Source organism: Phalacrocorax aristotelis, chromosome 19 (assembly GCF_949628215.1).
Source record: "Phalacrocorax aristotelis chromosome 19, bGulAri2.1, whole genome shotgun sequence".
NCBI lineage: Eukaryota > Metazoa > Chordata > Aves > Suliformes > Phalacrocoracidae > Phalacrocorax > Phalacrocorax aristotelis.
The window spans coordinates 2521381-2535327 of NC_134294.1; the positions used below are offsets into that span (position 1 = coordinate 2521381).

Consider the following 13947-nt stretch of genomic DNA (forward strand, 5'->3'; position numbering starts at 1 on the left):
GGTCCTCTCACAAACTCACCCATGCAATGGCCTCTCCAAGGATGTGTGTTGTAATTAGTTCCTTTTCTAAAGACCTACATCAAGTCTTGATCTAGGCGAGCGCAGGGCAGGGAAACAACCTCTTTTCTCCCCCAGTTCTCCTTCCTTTCCCTTCAAAAGGCTTCTGGGGATGCAGGCAACATCTTGGCGGCAACTCTGCTGCGGCGCAAGCAGCGCGACGGGGGAACAACAGTAGTTATCTGCTCTTGTTTATTGTGTGGTATCATTGAACAAGCTTCCCTGTGGAAGTTCTTAAGAAGAACTGCAGAAATTCAGCATTAAATCAGGTGATGTGCAGTCTGTCACAGGCTGCTTTGAGAAGGTCAGAAACAGAAAACTCATCAGGACTCCTGGCTCAGAATGTCCTTACCTAAGGCTTTTAAACAACCAAAAAAAGTATCCAAGCAAGAAATAAGCAGAGGCATCCTTCAGTAGGTGTTCTTTATTCCAATTAAAAGTACATTAGAAACAGCACACAGGACCAGCAGCAGCGTTCATGACAATTCAACCCGATACTCTGCTGTCATGAGGTCATTCAGCTGTACTATTAAAGTAGGTGATTGAAACAAGTCTTCCACTCGACACGCAAGCACTCACTCACCTGCCACTTTAAATAGGTTTCCAACAGAATAAAAATAGATACACCCCAGAATACAAAAAGTTTAATTTTAACAGGTTTTTTTTCTTCACTAAAGCCTTTATACAAATTGATAAAAGGGTGCACAATTTCCTAAAATTTTAGGTACATTTTAAATGAGCCTTTTTTTACTTGGTAAAAGGATCCATGTTCCTGTCTTTGAACAGAATATGATGGCCAAAATTGCAAAGAAAATTCCTAGTTAAATTTACAATTTATACATTTGTTTTGAAGTGATTCCTGCACCGAGTAGCAGGCCGATGGCTGCTCACGCATGTCCCATTTTCCCCAAAAAGAGCCATGCACCCTAAGTTCTAGTTCAGGAGCCTCCTGGAAACCAGGCTGGGGGGGGAACAGCCCAAAGGCTTTCAGCTGTACCATACGGGTCGAAGCCTGAGCACAGAGTTGCAAATCATTCCCCCTCTCCAGCAAGGATCCCCCTGGGGCGAGGGACTGATGACCTGTTTTGCACTACGAGCACAATGAAAGTGGAGCGCTTCCCGTCTGCAATTTGGCTGAGCAATTTAACTCAAAAAGTCTGGTACTGAAACATACTGTAACAGGTAAATTTGGTGTTCTAAAGGTATTCTTTTTGGTCAATACAAGTTACCATGATTTTTTTTTTTCATTTATTCCTATAACTGATCGGTGAAGCCCAGCAGTTCTGTACGTTATTCACCCGGAGCTTCACAGCAGCATCTTAGAACTGGCACCACCTGCCTAAAGGTGACCAACCCCCACTCCAACAGTCATTAGCATTTTATGGAGGTGAATTTATTCAGAAAATTAATTAGTACAGTTCCCTCCATACTGCCCCTCCCTCCCCACCCACCCCCCTACACCTCGGCAAGGTTCAACGCTTCGGCTGAACTTCTCGAGTACGTAGTTAAGCGCTGTCACCACCGCACTGCTTTACGTATAGTGGCCATTCTAACAAATCAAGGGACAAATGAAAAGAAAATATTGCCCAGCAAAAGCAACACGGCACCTGTGTTTGCGAGTATGAGCTACCAGAGACATCCGCAGGACAATTTACGTAAGGAAAAGCAGGGCAAATCCATCAGAAAGCCAGAAATGAGTTTGAAAGAGCTCAGGGGAGCGCCAAAGAGAATGACATCCTCTTTTGTACAAGTTGAGTTTTTAGCCAAAAACCAGCTGCCTTGTTTGGTTTTTTTTTGTGGTTTTTTTGTTTTTCTTTTTTTTTTCTCCTTATGTCCACTATATATTTGACTGTTGAATTTTAACTGATCAGGTTAATGCTGAACTTTCTTCCAATTAAAGGCAATAAAGCTTTTGGTTTTTTTAATTTTGTTTTTGATAATTACATACCGCCCACTTTTTGGCAAGTATATTTCTTAGAATTCAAAAGATCTTCCCATTTTAAGGCTAAACTAAGAAATGTTAAAAGCTTCTGTAAACATTTTCTCTTCCTCCCCATAGTTGCACAATTTGAAGTCCAACTGCAATTTTTAAAATGAGGTAATTTTTGTGTACTCATATCTTAAAGAGTCCTTTTCAGGACGAGCTGAGAGGCGTGCCAATCTGAATGCTGATCCAATTGTAGTGGGAGAGCTTCCACAGCAGGGTACACACCAGTTCCAGCAGCTGCACTTCAGTTAGTTATCTTCTCAATTTCATCCAAGTCGTCAGTATCCAATTTGTTTATCTTTTTGTCTGGGAAAAATGAGAAATAAGTCAGATTTTGTAACGACAGAGAAGGGAAAGCTGCTTTCTTTAGCTGGTCTGGAAGCATTCAGATTTATCCATGAAAAGTTCAGTCACGTTTTAAAACAACAACATAAAGCTTTTCTTCTTTTACCAAAGGCCCATCCAGGTACCCAAATGTTACCCATCCCTGGAACATCCATTTCAAGGACTATGCAGGTAGTCAGCAGACAGACAGCTTGATTTATTTCCTATCCCACGCCTAAGTAACATTACATGAAACACAGCTGATGTGCTCTCCTGCGGTCAGTTTATGGCTCAATAAGTGTATGCTCAGTATGCAGCTCGTCAAAATTCCATGGAGATAACATCTAATTTTAGAGAAAGAAGAAAGCCTGAGGGTACGTACTGAAATGTTCCTGGATTCTGTTGAGAATATTCATGCTGTGCTTGCTGTCCACCATGTTAATAGCCAGTCCTCGCTTGCCAAAGCGACCTGTACGTCCGATCCGGTGCAGGTAAGTCTCATTATCTGGATTTCCATCCTTATCCACAGGAAGGTCAAAATTGATAACAACAGAGACCTGCTCTACATCGATCCCTGATAAAAAGAAAGCATCAGGTTACACAACTACATTTAAACCATTTTATAGCAGGGACAGCCTCTTCTGCATCCACCTTGGTTACCCAACAGCAGAATTTCCAACAGCTTTCAGAGAGCTGCTGCGCGGCTGCCTGCCTCCACATCAAGTGAGGAGTTGAAAGACAGTCTCAAACTCCAAAATGGATCTTTTCCACGATATCCTTATGGGACACTTTGAAATAAAACCCATCTAGCTGTTTCACCAGAGAATCCCACTGAAGTGGCTAACAGAAAACCAGTTGGAGCTGCTCGGCTTTATCCAGGACTCGGGTATCTTGGGAACTCCTCCCTCCTCTCCAAAGCAGTAAAACCCTCGTTTTTCCCCCCCAAGTACCATGTTGTCTTAACTGTTCTAGTATGTCAAATTGCAACACAAATTTCTATCAGAGTTTGGTACTTTTCAGATTTCCATATTCCAGAACATGTTTATTTTAAACACTGGGGGTCAGCAGCACAAGCCGGGCTTGGCGCCAGCAGCATAACATCATCACAGGATGGACTTTTTCATCTCAAGCTGCAGGAGGCCTACACGGGATCCTGTGTTTGCCCACAGGCATCGTTATATGCGCGGGCACAGTCAGCAGCCCAAGAAGCCCAGGAATTACTTTAAGGACCCTCATCTCTCCAGACCGGAACACCTGAGGATATGAATTCTTTCCGCAAGCCGGCCAGCGGTATCTTATCCTGGGAAACGCTGCTTCTGCCCCTCCCCGGCCCTGCTCTGCCATGCCCTACCTCTGGCACAGACGTTTGTGGTCACCAGCACCTTTTCTTTGCCCTCTCGGAAACGCTCTATCACCGCGGCTCTCTGTTCCACCATCATCTCCCCGCTGAGCAATGCCACCTGATGGCCTTCCTTTGAGAGCTCTGCCGCCAGCCAGCTGGCCGTCTTCCGAGTCTGAAACGCAAAGCCAGGCCCATCTTTGGGAGGAAGTTTTAATGCTGCAAAGCAGGAACAAACCTCTCTGGGGTTGACTGGGAGCTCGGTTTTTATACCTCAAAAGGAAACGGCTACACCCACCCCCATCCCCACTACAAACCGTGCTCCCAGCTCTTGTATCAGAAACAGGAAAGTGGGCATCTGTCGCCACAGGAACCCTTGTTTAAGAGAAATACAAGGCTTTTTTCCTTTGTGCTCTGCTCCTCAGCTTCCACTCTGAGGGATTACATATGTATGCTAAAAACTCACGAGCCTTGTCAAGAAAACAAAACTACTCTGCTTGGAAAATGGCAGACTTTGAGCTGAATGCGGTTGTGGAATCCAACAGGGGCTCTACAAAGTCTTGAACTGAGCAGTTTCCAATTATGATGGTTTTTTGAGCTCCGATTATGTCTGGTATTGTCATATCTCGACACAGCATAAAAGCAAACTGCTACAGCAGACTCCAAATACAGGTTTTATCTCGTCTGAGCCAGCTTTACATGGCTGTTCTGGCGCTGTCAGCACTGTTTTGTTTTTTTCTATGAGTTATGGTGGCTTCCAGAAAAAAAGAAGTCTCAGGCTGGTTCACAGGGAGACCCCAGAGGTATATCATCAATTACCTGAGGGAAACTGAGTCCCAGAAAAAGTTATATATTGGCCGCAGAACTACAAGACTTCCTCATCCCTCATTCTGCCCTTTTTTTATCTGTTTTCCAACCTCAGGGTTTGGGATTTTTTCACTAGTACTGTTTTGGAAAACTGTGCGTTACCCTGATCTTTGCTTCAGAGGTCTTCAGGAATAAAAACTACCTGGATGGACAAACCCAGAGAAACAAACCAGCTTGTGCTATCACAGCTCTCAGGATTTCACTCAGAGGGAGCCAGAAAAGGGCAATCCACATTCTTGGTTTCTTTCTAAAAAGCATCCCTGGACAGGTTTTTAGCCATAGCAGACATTAACGGGGTCGTTGGGACTAACGTTCCCTAAAAGGACTCACATGGCAGAAGATCATGGCCTGGGCAATGGTGATAGCGCCGTAGATATTACAGAGAGCCTGGAACTTCTCATCTCTGTTATTGCACAGAACGTAATACTGCTTAATAGTGTCCAGCGTCTCCTCCTCTCGCTTCAGTTTGATGATGTTTGGGTCAGGAACAACTTTTTGAGCAAACTTCCACACAGAATCCTCAAAAGTGGCTGAAAACAGAAGCATCTGGCAGTCCCTGGGGAGCATTCTGCAAGAGAGTGCAAAATGGTCAGGGCTCCCACGCAGCACTGTCGCCCCCGACAGCCTGATGGGATTAATGCTACGGGCAAAGCAGAACAATCACCTCAGAACCAGTTATTTCAGTGGCTGGAAAGACTAACGCTAGTCTTACCAACACCTGATCATCCCCTCACGGACCAGTGGCATCCAGACTTGCATTCTTAAAAATGAATAAACCCTGCTCCAGGGACAGGCTTTTTATTCTGTAAGAAAATGAAACTGCTTGTCATCCCCTGACATTCTGCCTCTATTAACCATCTGGATTAGACCTAAATATAAAATTTTAATCTTGTTGCTTTATTGGTGAAGACACTGGTCAAGACATCCTGCTGTCCCTACGTTACAATATAGCTATAATGGAAAGAAACAAAGAATCACCTCGAGGAACAAGTCCTACCTCTGAATGCGGATGCTCTGGTCCTGATGGCCCTGGGTTGCAATCATCACGTCAGCCTCATCCAAGACAAACACTTTGATTTTCTTGGGATCTATGAACTTCAGTTTGGAACACCAGTCCAGGACGGTGCCCGGCGTGCCGATTACGATCTGCTCGGAGATCTTCTGACCCCTCTCCACTGCCGAGACAGAAAGGAAGGCTTTCATAAGGTGGCTGTGCAGACAGCGAAACACTGTGTCCCTCTTCCAACTGGCCCATTTCACCATCTGACTGCTCTGTTGGCGTTTCACCTTACTCACGTTTATTGCCTCGGACAGCATAGGCAAGTTTCAGCTCCGGATAAAACTTTCCCATTTGTTCAATCACTTTTCCTGTTTGAAGCGCCAGCTCGTACGTTGGGGAAAGGCACAAGCACTGGAGGGACAGAAGGATAACGTGTTTGAGACGACCAACATCCTGGGCAATGCTATCGCCCTTGCTTTTTAAAATCCTTATTGTTGAGGTTTTCCTGAAGAGGAACATGTGAGCAGCCGAACGGTTTCTGACAGCTGTCAGTTTTGCCTCCTGAAACCAGGGCAATGAGTTGATACGATACAGTCACCTCGCTGCTGGCTTTCTGCATTCAGGTCTGCTCCTCAGAACCGAGAGTGTGGATACTCTGCTGGGGACATATGTGGACAGTAGTGACAAGGAACCTTACACCTACAGTTAGACTAAGAACGGCATTTTTTAAGGAAAGAATTCTAGCTTTGCTAACCCTGCTCAACTATCTCATGAGGAAATTGCGTTAAAAAAAGCCCCTTTCTTGGCATTTCTGCTCTCTTGTCTCGGGTATCTTCTCTTCCATCCTAAATTCCACTTACTTAATCCTCTTCAGCCTGCAATATTTATCTGATTTAATTTCTCCCAGAATTATGTCCCCCTGACTTAACTCCCCACAGAGCAATGGCATCCTGAGTGACGCAAAGGAGGGACCGAAAGGAACAAGCTGTTAGTAATATCCACGTCTTCTGCATTAAAGGTATTTTGACAGATCCCCGAATTGCCAGCCCCTGCTGAGCACTTTACGTCAATGGCATCGCAGAGATGGGTTGATTGAGCTATGAATTTACTATCAATAGTCTTAACAGAACCCAGCCTCTTCACTAGGTGGCACTGCACCACCACAAAACCTCCTGAAACAGCCACGTCCCAGAAACTTTACCTGTGGATATTTGTTCCCAGGTTCCACACGACTGAGCATGGCCAGGACAAAGGCAGCCGTCTTGCCTGTACCGGACTGAGATTGTGCGATCAAGTTCTGTGGGCTGCAGACACACAGCAGACATGAGCTCAACGAGACGAACCGCTGGGACAATGTATTCATGGGGTTGAACGATAATGAAAACACGAGTGGTGTTTCAATACCTTTAGGATCGGTGTCTAGCTCCACCAGCTATGCTCCACAGGGCAGGAGTTAGTTTCTGCCCTCACCAACACTCTTGTTCAGCACAAGTGACCTCTTTATTATGGAGGTTTGGAAGGAAAACTGCGATTATCTGGCAGTTCTTTTCCGTTTTGGAAAAGAATTCTGGGCACAAATCGGGACACGGGAAGTTCCACCTGAACATGAGGACAAACCCCTTCCCTGTGCGGGTGCCAGAGCAGGGGCACAGGCTGCCCAGAGAGGCTGTGGGGTCCCTTCCCTGGGGACATTCACCCCCCGCCTGGACGCAGCCATGTGCCCCTGCTCTGGGGGTGCCTGCTCAAGCAGGGGGTGGGATGGGATGATCTCCAGAGGGTCCTTCCATCCCCCGCCAGTCTGGGATTCTGCACATCTCCTCCAAGTGTCTTAACACTTCACTCAGGGGTGCAGAGAGGAAAACCAGCCACACAGGCCACACAGCACCTCAACTACCCCCCCACCCACAGGATTTCTGGAGCTATGTTCCATAAGAACCATATTATTTCTCCCCTAGACTGACTAGGAAAATCGGATTGGCCTCGGCCAAACACCGTGGCACCGCGTGTTCAGTACCAGCCCTAGGAAAAGGACAAACCCAGGGCTGCTGTCACATCGTTTGTGACCACAGAAACACTGTGGGCATGGGAAGCCTCTCACCATGGTCCGGACAGCTCCCCCACCACCATCCTCCCCTCCAAAGCTCAGTAATAGTACGATAAATCTTTCAAATCCTTCCTATACTGGAAGGGAGTAGAAAGTATGGGTACATACGGTTCAGCAAGCATCATGGGCAGGGCATTCTCTTGTATCTTAGACGGTCTGTTGAAGCCCATGGCATAGACTCCTTGCAGGAGCTGTGGTTTCCTGAAAACAGAGGAGTTTTTATACCATGACCTATTCAAGTACTTTGGTTTTCATTTGTGTACAAAAAGGTGAGAAAAAAACCCCTTTGCAACCAGACCTAGAGCTGCCGCTTTCTGTGTGCCTGCTATAATCGCACCGGTGAAGCAACTTTGATCGGTACCTGGAAGCTACAACAGGTGACAGCAGGAAGTTTGGAAAGGAAGCTTTGCAAAACGCCCTTGATTTAGTAGGTCAGCCTGCACACCTGCACAGCTACATGGAAAACCTTGTGACACAGCTCTAAGGCTAGGGCTGAGCAGCTTTCCAGACAATCCTGGAATCTCAGAGCAGAAAGCATTAATCCTGTCTCTTAGGCCAATCCTTTTTCCTCAGTGATGCCTAATCTCGGCACCACAATCGTCACTCCTTGAAAACTCAGAGTGACCCCAGTACACGAGGAACAGAATGAAGTGTAAAGTCGTGAAATAATTGCAGGGACCTGAGGAATTTCTCCTCCTGGAGAAATTAATGCATCATGGCCTAGACAAGTGGCCTGTGCAGTGGGTGGGGAATTGGCTGACAGGCCGCACCCGAAGGGTGGTGGTAAATAGCTCTTTTTCAAACTGGCAACTTGTCACAAGTGGAGTCCCCCAGGAATCAATATTGGGCCCAATGTTATTCAACATCTTCATAAGCAATCTGGATAACGGCATCCAGTGTAGCCTGATGAACTTTGCGGATGACACCAAATTGAGTGGGGAAGTAGACACTCCAGAAGGGAGAGCTGCTCTGCAGGAAGATCGGGCTGGCTGGAAGAGTGGGCCAGCAGGAACCTTATGAAGTTCAACAAGGACAAGATCATGCACCTGGGAAAACATAATGCGGGAAAGCAGCACAGCCTGGGATCCACCTGGCTGGAGAGCAGCTCTGTGGGAAGGGACCTGGGGGGCCTGGTGGGGGAAGCTCAACATGAGCAAACAGTGGCTGCTGCGGCCAAGGAGGCCAACGGGATGCTGGGCTGCATCAAAAAGGGCATCGCCAGCAGAGACAAAGAAGTCATCATCCTGCTCTACTCAGCGCTTGTCAGGCCACACCTGGAGTGCTGTGTGCAGTTCTGGTCCCCACTATACAAAAAGGATGTGGCCAGGCTGGAAGGGGCCCAGAGAAGGGCCACCAAGATGATCAGAGGACTGGGAAGCTGCCATACGAGGATGGGCTGGGAGAGCTGGGTTGTTCAGCCTTGAGAAAAGGAGGCTCAGATGGGATCTCATCACCACGTACCAGGACTTAAGGGGTAGCTACAAAGAAGACGGAGACTCCCTTTTTACATGGAGTCCCATGGAGAGGACAAGGGGGAATGGACACAGGTTGCTCTTGGGGAGATTCCGATTGGACACGAGAGGAAAATCTTTCACAGTGAGGACAGTCACCATTGGAATAATCTCCCCAGGGAAGGGGTTGGCTCGGCCATGCTGGACAGCTTCAAGAGTCGGCTGGACAGGGTGCGGGGCCATCTTGTCTAGGCTGTGCTCTGCCTAGAAAGGTTGGGCTAGATGATCCCTGAGGTCCCTTCCAGCCTGGGATTCTGTGATTCTGTGTGATTCTTTGACCTCAGTATATCGTGATGGATTCTGTAACCCAAACCGACATCTCAACACCAGAGCGGCACCGGCTGAGCGCACAGAAATGGTTGATAAACTTAGTTCGTCGTGCCTGCGCCTGGTGATCCATGGTTATAACGCAGCACACAAACCTGAGTGACACCACTAGCCGTCAAATGCCCATCAACTGCTTTTCCTCACGGGAGCTGTCTCAGCAGACACTGTATAGACAAGGAGATCCAAGAACAACCTAAAACTTGGGTTTTGGTGCTAGCAAACCCTTAGCTGATGACCTCCAGGTACTCACTGGAGTGCTCTTAGTGGTCCTCAGAAGTAAGGGCTTTCCTTTCAAAGCAGGTTACAGGTTTCCTGCCCACCATTTCCTGCTGTTAAGAACTTCCTATTCAGCACAACATGCTTTTTAAAAATCGTATATTACTTTCAGACAATGGCTGGAACAAAAGCTCTTTGAAAACGTAACCTTGTGCCGCTCGGAAGCAAGGACGTGCAAAGCCCAACTCTGCCACAGTTGCCAAGGATACACCAAGTCATAACAAAATAAAGACTCAATTAGTCTGGCTGCCCCCATCATTAACTCACTTGGATCATGTGGCTATTGAAAGATGGGAATTAGTCTAACAGGCACTACAGGACCTCAGCTTTTTTTGTAGACGTTCAACCACTAACACGAACAAAGCGAAACGACATCCTGACATTTCACAGGGAGAAGTCTCATCGGCTGTGATTTCCCCACGGAGCTTGCGAAAGAGCAACAAAACCAAGATCATCAATATAAGCAACAACAATCCCAACAGGACAGCCTCTTTAGCACATTAAAAAAAAAAAAAGATATAAATCCATCACGCCTTAAATATAGCTATCGTCATTTGAAAGCCCCACTGGTAAAGGCTTTCAATAGGAAGGGTCAGAAAATACTAATGCCGGTAGTCTCTCCAGTACATAAATCCAATATCACTGGCAGAGAAAAGATAAGCTTTTCCCTTTGTATTATTCACTGCTGCTTCTGGACCTTCACAAATAACTGTCAGAGAACAGGAACAGAAGATGGTTGTGTTCATTACTCCTGCCAATAAAACAAATCTGTTCCCCAAAACACCACCATGCTGCTGGAACACCTGCTCCGAGCATCCCCACGTTTGCTGGAGAACCGGCAGCAAAATAACGACCCCTTGACAGAGAAAAGGTCTCACTTTGCAATTCACACAACGCCTGTGACAGCGGCTGTGGAAGGACGGCCCTCCCTCCTCTGTTCCCCGCGTCCAGCCTGTTGTGGGCGAGCTCCCCTGGGTGTTTGAAGACTCAAAACCATATGTTAAAATTCAGACTAGTGTTGCTAGAGCCAACTGCAGAAACCAGTGCTAGCTCTACGCCAGCCAGGACTTAAAATGAGCTCGTTTCAGACTGAAGCCTTCGCAAGGCACCAAGATAAAATAATTCTTCTTGCATTTAAATAATACAATAACCAATATGCTAATTTACTCGTGACAAATCTGCAGTAACTTGAAACAGAAACCCATGCACTTTTAAGCGGTATTTCCTAGAGAGACAGGAAATCTAGCAGGACTTACAGTCGCAGTTCCTCAAAAGACTTCACGGAGTAGAGAGGCGACGTGGGATCCCTCTGCAGCACCTCCACTTGGTTCGTTGTGTCAACTAAGTTACTGCGAATTAGCTTGTTCAGCAAGGACTGAGCAGCTCTGTCCTCTGTTGAAAAAGGAGGTAGAAAAAAGTATGTAAATCACAACCTGTTTGAGGTGTTGCTCCCACTGAAACACTGCACTACTGAGCCACTTAAGAAGGACAAGATGCAGCCAAATACTGAAATTCTCTTCTACGGGGCAACGTCATTAAAAAAGCCCAAACTTCCTGAAGGAGACATCTATCAAGATATCCCAGAGATTCACATTTAATATCCAGGATGACAATACAAAGCGAGTGCTGTTTTAAGGGGGACCTTAATGGATACAGAACTCTGCTTATTTAAGATATTACAGCTTAGCTCTAACCAGGGGCCAGACAGGGTTAAAAGCCTCACTATTATCTGACATGGGGGCAGAGGCCTTTTAGGGTTGTTTTTTCCTCTTTTTAAGGCAAGTTTGTGGACAAATGGTACTCTGAAAGATTCCAGGGCTGAAACGCAGCAAGGGCTGAGGATATGTGAGATCAAAACGGAAGGTTCAGCTGCTGCACTTTGGGGTTTCGCTAATAAATCTGTTTCCTAAACCCACTTTCTGAAGGGTTTAGAGCCGTTACCCACCTCTGAACAGCCATTTCATAAACGCAACATGTTGGTTGCTATGGCAATTCCAGCTCCAGGTTATCCGACTGCTCCTGTATCCAGTCCTGCCTTTGAGGACACTGCTATCCCCTTATTTCTTTCTCTCCACTCTAATCCAGGAGTCTCCCAAGTTATTACAGGACCCAATGGCTTTAAAAGTATTATGGAGGAAGGACATGTCTTACAATTAAGTCCTTGGGGCAGGATGCAAGATCATCCATCCTGAGACATAAGGCAGACTTACTTTAAGTATATATGAAATTAACCTCTTTTCAACATTCCTCGCCAAAGCTTTTTTCAAGAAGACACTCACCCTTCTCCTCATCCTCCGTCTTCTCTGCATTGTCATCCGCCTTGACAACAGCACCTAAATCAAAACGGACAGGTTTTGGGGCCGGTGCGAGGTCAGGCAGCCCACACCCAGAGTTTTAGGGTTTGAATATTACAGGAAAAGCTACAGAACAGCCCATTTTCCTGACGAGAGCCCCGCTTTTCCTGACGAAACCCAAGTTACGGATTGCTCTGTGTGGTCAAACTTAAGTTTATCAGCCACACCAACAGATTTTGCCCGCGCAGCTCCTTGAATACAGCAAAACATGGTTTTAAAAAGTTACCTAGCAGAACAAGCGCGAGAGCCAGGTATTTAGTGTATGCCGCTGTTTAATCTTAGCTTTATGTTTCCTGTTTCTGGAATTTCTTTACTAATTGGGAATTAATGTTGGCAGCACCACTCCGAACCCAACGCAAAAACACCGTGCCCTTTCTAAGGCCACCCGAGCGGCTGTAACTCACCATTGGCATCTGGTTTGGTTTTTTCCTCCTTCAGGTGTAAACTGCTCAACTACAAGTGAGGAAAAACATAAAATCGGAGTCATTCCAAGGCTACTGTACCTAGGTTTTGCTGCTGACCAGCAAAACCTGAGCTTTCATCAAGGCTTCCAGATTTATTGCTGGCTAAAACTATTGCACAGGCCCTAGCAAAAACCTGTGCTTGAAAGCAAACAGGATGCAGTCTGCAAGATTAAATTGATTTCAAGACTTTTAAGACAAAAACGACTTTTTTCCTAAGCTGTAACAATGACACAGAGAAGGGGTTTGTTTCCTGCCCCTGCATTGCCGCTCCCCAACAGCTCTGCTGACAATAAATGGGAGAAAAATTTACATTCCGGGATGGAAACTCGAGCCAAGCATGAGGTTTGTGTTACCCCCAGAAGTGTTTTGGGGAGAGGAGCCCGAGGGTCTTCCCCAATGTCCAGGGACTGCATTAATGCTCCCCGTGCTAAGGTGCGGCACTTGAGCCACTCAGGAAAATAAAAAACCCAATGCCTCGAGCAAATTTAGATCTTATACAAAAAAAAAAAACCAAAAAAAAAAACCAGAGGAAAAGGGATTTTTTTTGGTCTCTGGATGAAGGTTGGTGACCACCTCTGAAGGGGTGCTGCTGATGGGGCTGTGTATGGATGTAGGGTGAGGGGGCAGGACTGGGGCCTCCCTGCCCTTTTGGTACTCAAAAAATGAACAGGGGGAAGTAAAAGAAAAGCGAAAGAAAGGTGGTTTTCTCCCCCTTTTAAAGAAAGGCCGCAGGCCCAGGGAGACCCCGAGGCGGTGCTGCCGGCAAGGGTCCGTCGCGAAGGGGAGGGCAGGGTCCCCCCTGCTCCTCTGACGCACCAGAACAGAAAATGGGGCGAAAAAGGAGGAATTTTTTTTCGGGCGCTCGCTGTTCTCTGTGAGACGGCGGCGGCGGCGCAGCCCCGGGGCCTCCCCGCGCCTCAGGGCCGTGCCCCGCCGGCGGCCCCCGGGCTCCCCCCCGCTCCCCGCTCACCGACTCGGCCGCCGCCTCCTGCTCGTCCACGGCCAGGGCCCAGGAGTCGGTGGCCATGTCCGGGCCGGGGGCGCGGGCGGCTGGAGGGCCCTCACCAGCCGCAATGGCGCCGGGCGCGGGAAGTGCGCCTGCGCCGCCCGCCGGCGCCGCCTCTCCGCGCTCCCCCCCCCGCCCCCCCGCCGCCACCGCGCTCCGGCCCGCCGGCAACCGCACCCGCCGCCGCGGCGTTCCGGGGGAGCCCGTGCGGGGCGGGGAAGGGGCTGCGGGGCCGCGGGGCCGCGGTCCCGCCCCCGGCTGGGCTGTGGGCCGCCGGGCGCCCGGCCGGGCCTGCTGCGGGCTCGGGCCCCCGTATGGTGTGGGGCTGGGG

General features: G+C 47.9%; 1 protein-coding gene across 1 annotated transcript; it reads right to left on the reverse strand.

Moving 5' to 3' along the window:
* Nucleotides 1-463: 463 nt before the first annotated feature.
* On the reverse strand, nucleotides 464-13736 carry LOC142066347 (ATP-dependent RNA helicase DDX19B). The gene is made up of 12 exons (XM_075113661.1): nucleotides 13581-13736; nucleotides 12551-12599; nucleotides 12072-12125; nucleotides 11049-11184; nucleotides 7787-7879; nucleotides 6776-6878; nucleotides 5871-5985; nucleotides 5572-5749; nucleotides 4905-5142; nucleotides 3720-3882; nucleotides 2751-2942; nucleotides 464-2350 (listed from the first exon to the last, which is right to left on the reverse strand). The coding sequence occupies exons 1-12, from the start codon at nucleotides 13635-13637 to the stop codon at nucleotides 2289-2291; spliced, it is 1440 nt and encodes a 479-aa protein (XP_074969762.1). The 5' UTR covers nucleotides 13638-13736; the 3' UTR covers nucleotides 464-2288.
* Between the last annotated feature and the right edge of the window lie 211 nt (nucleotides 13737-13947).

What these genes read in the sequence shown, in the direction of transcription:
- LOC142066347 (XM_075113661.1), bottom strand. Translation starts at nt 13,637, where the DNA reads ATGGCCACCGACTCCTGGGCCCTGGCCGTGGACGAGCAGGAGGCGGCG. An exon ending in TCTTTTGAGGAACTGCGACT is followed by an intron (nt 7,880 to 11,048) that starts GTAAGTCCTGCT and finishes CTCTGTTTTCAG; the next exon opens with GAAACCACAGCTCCTGCAAG. An exon ending in CTGGGAACAAATATCCACAG is followed by an intron (nt 5,986 to 6,775) that starts GTAAAGTTTCTG and finishes CTGTCCCTCCAG; the next exon opens with TGCTTGTGCCTTTCCCCAAC.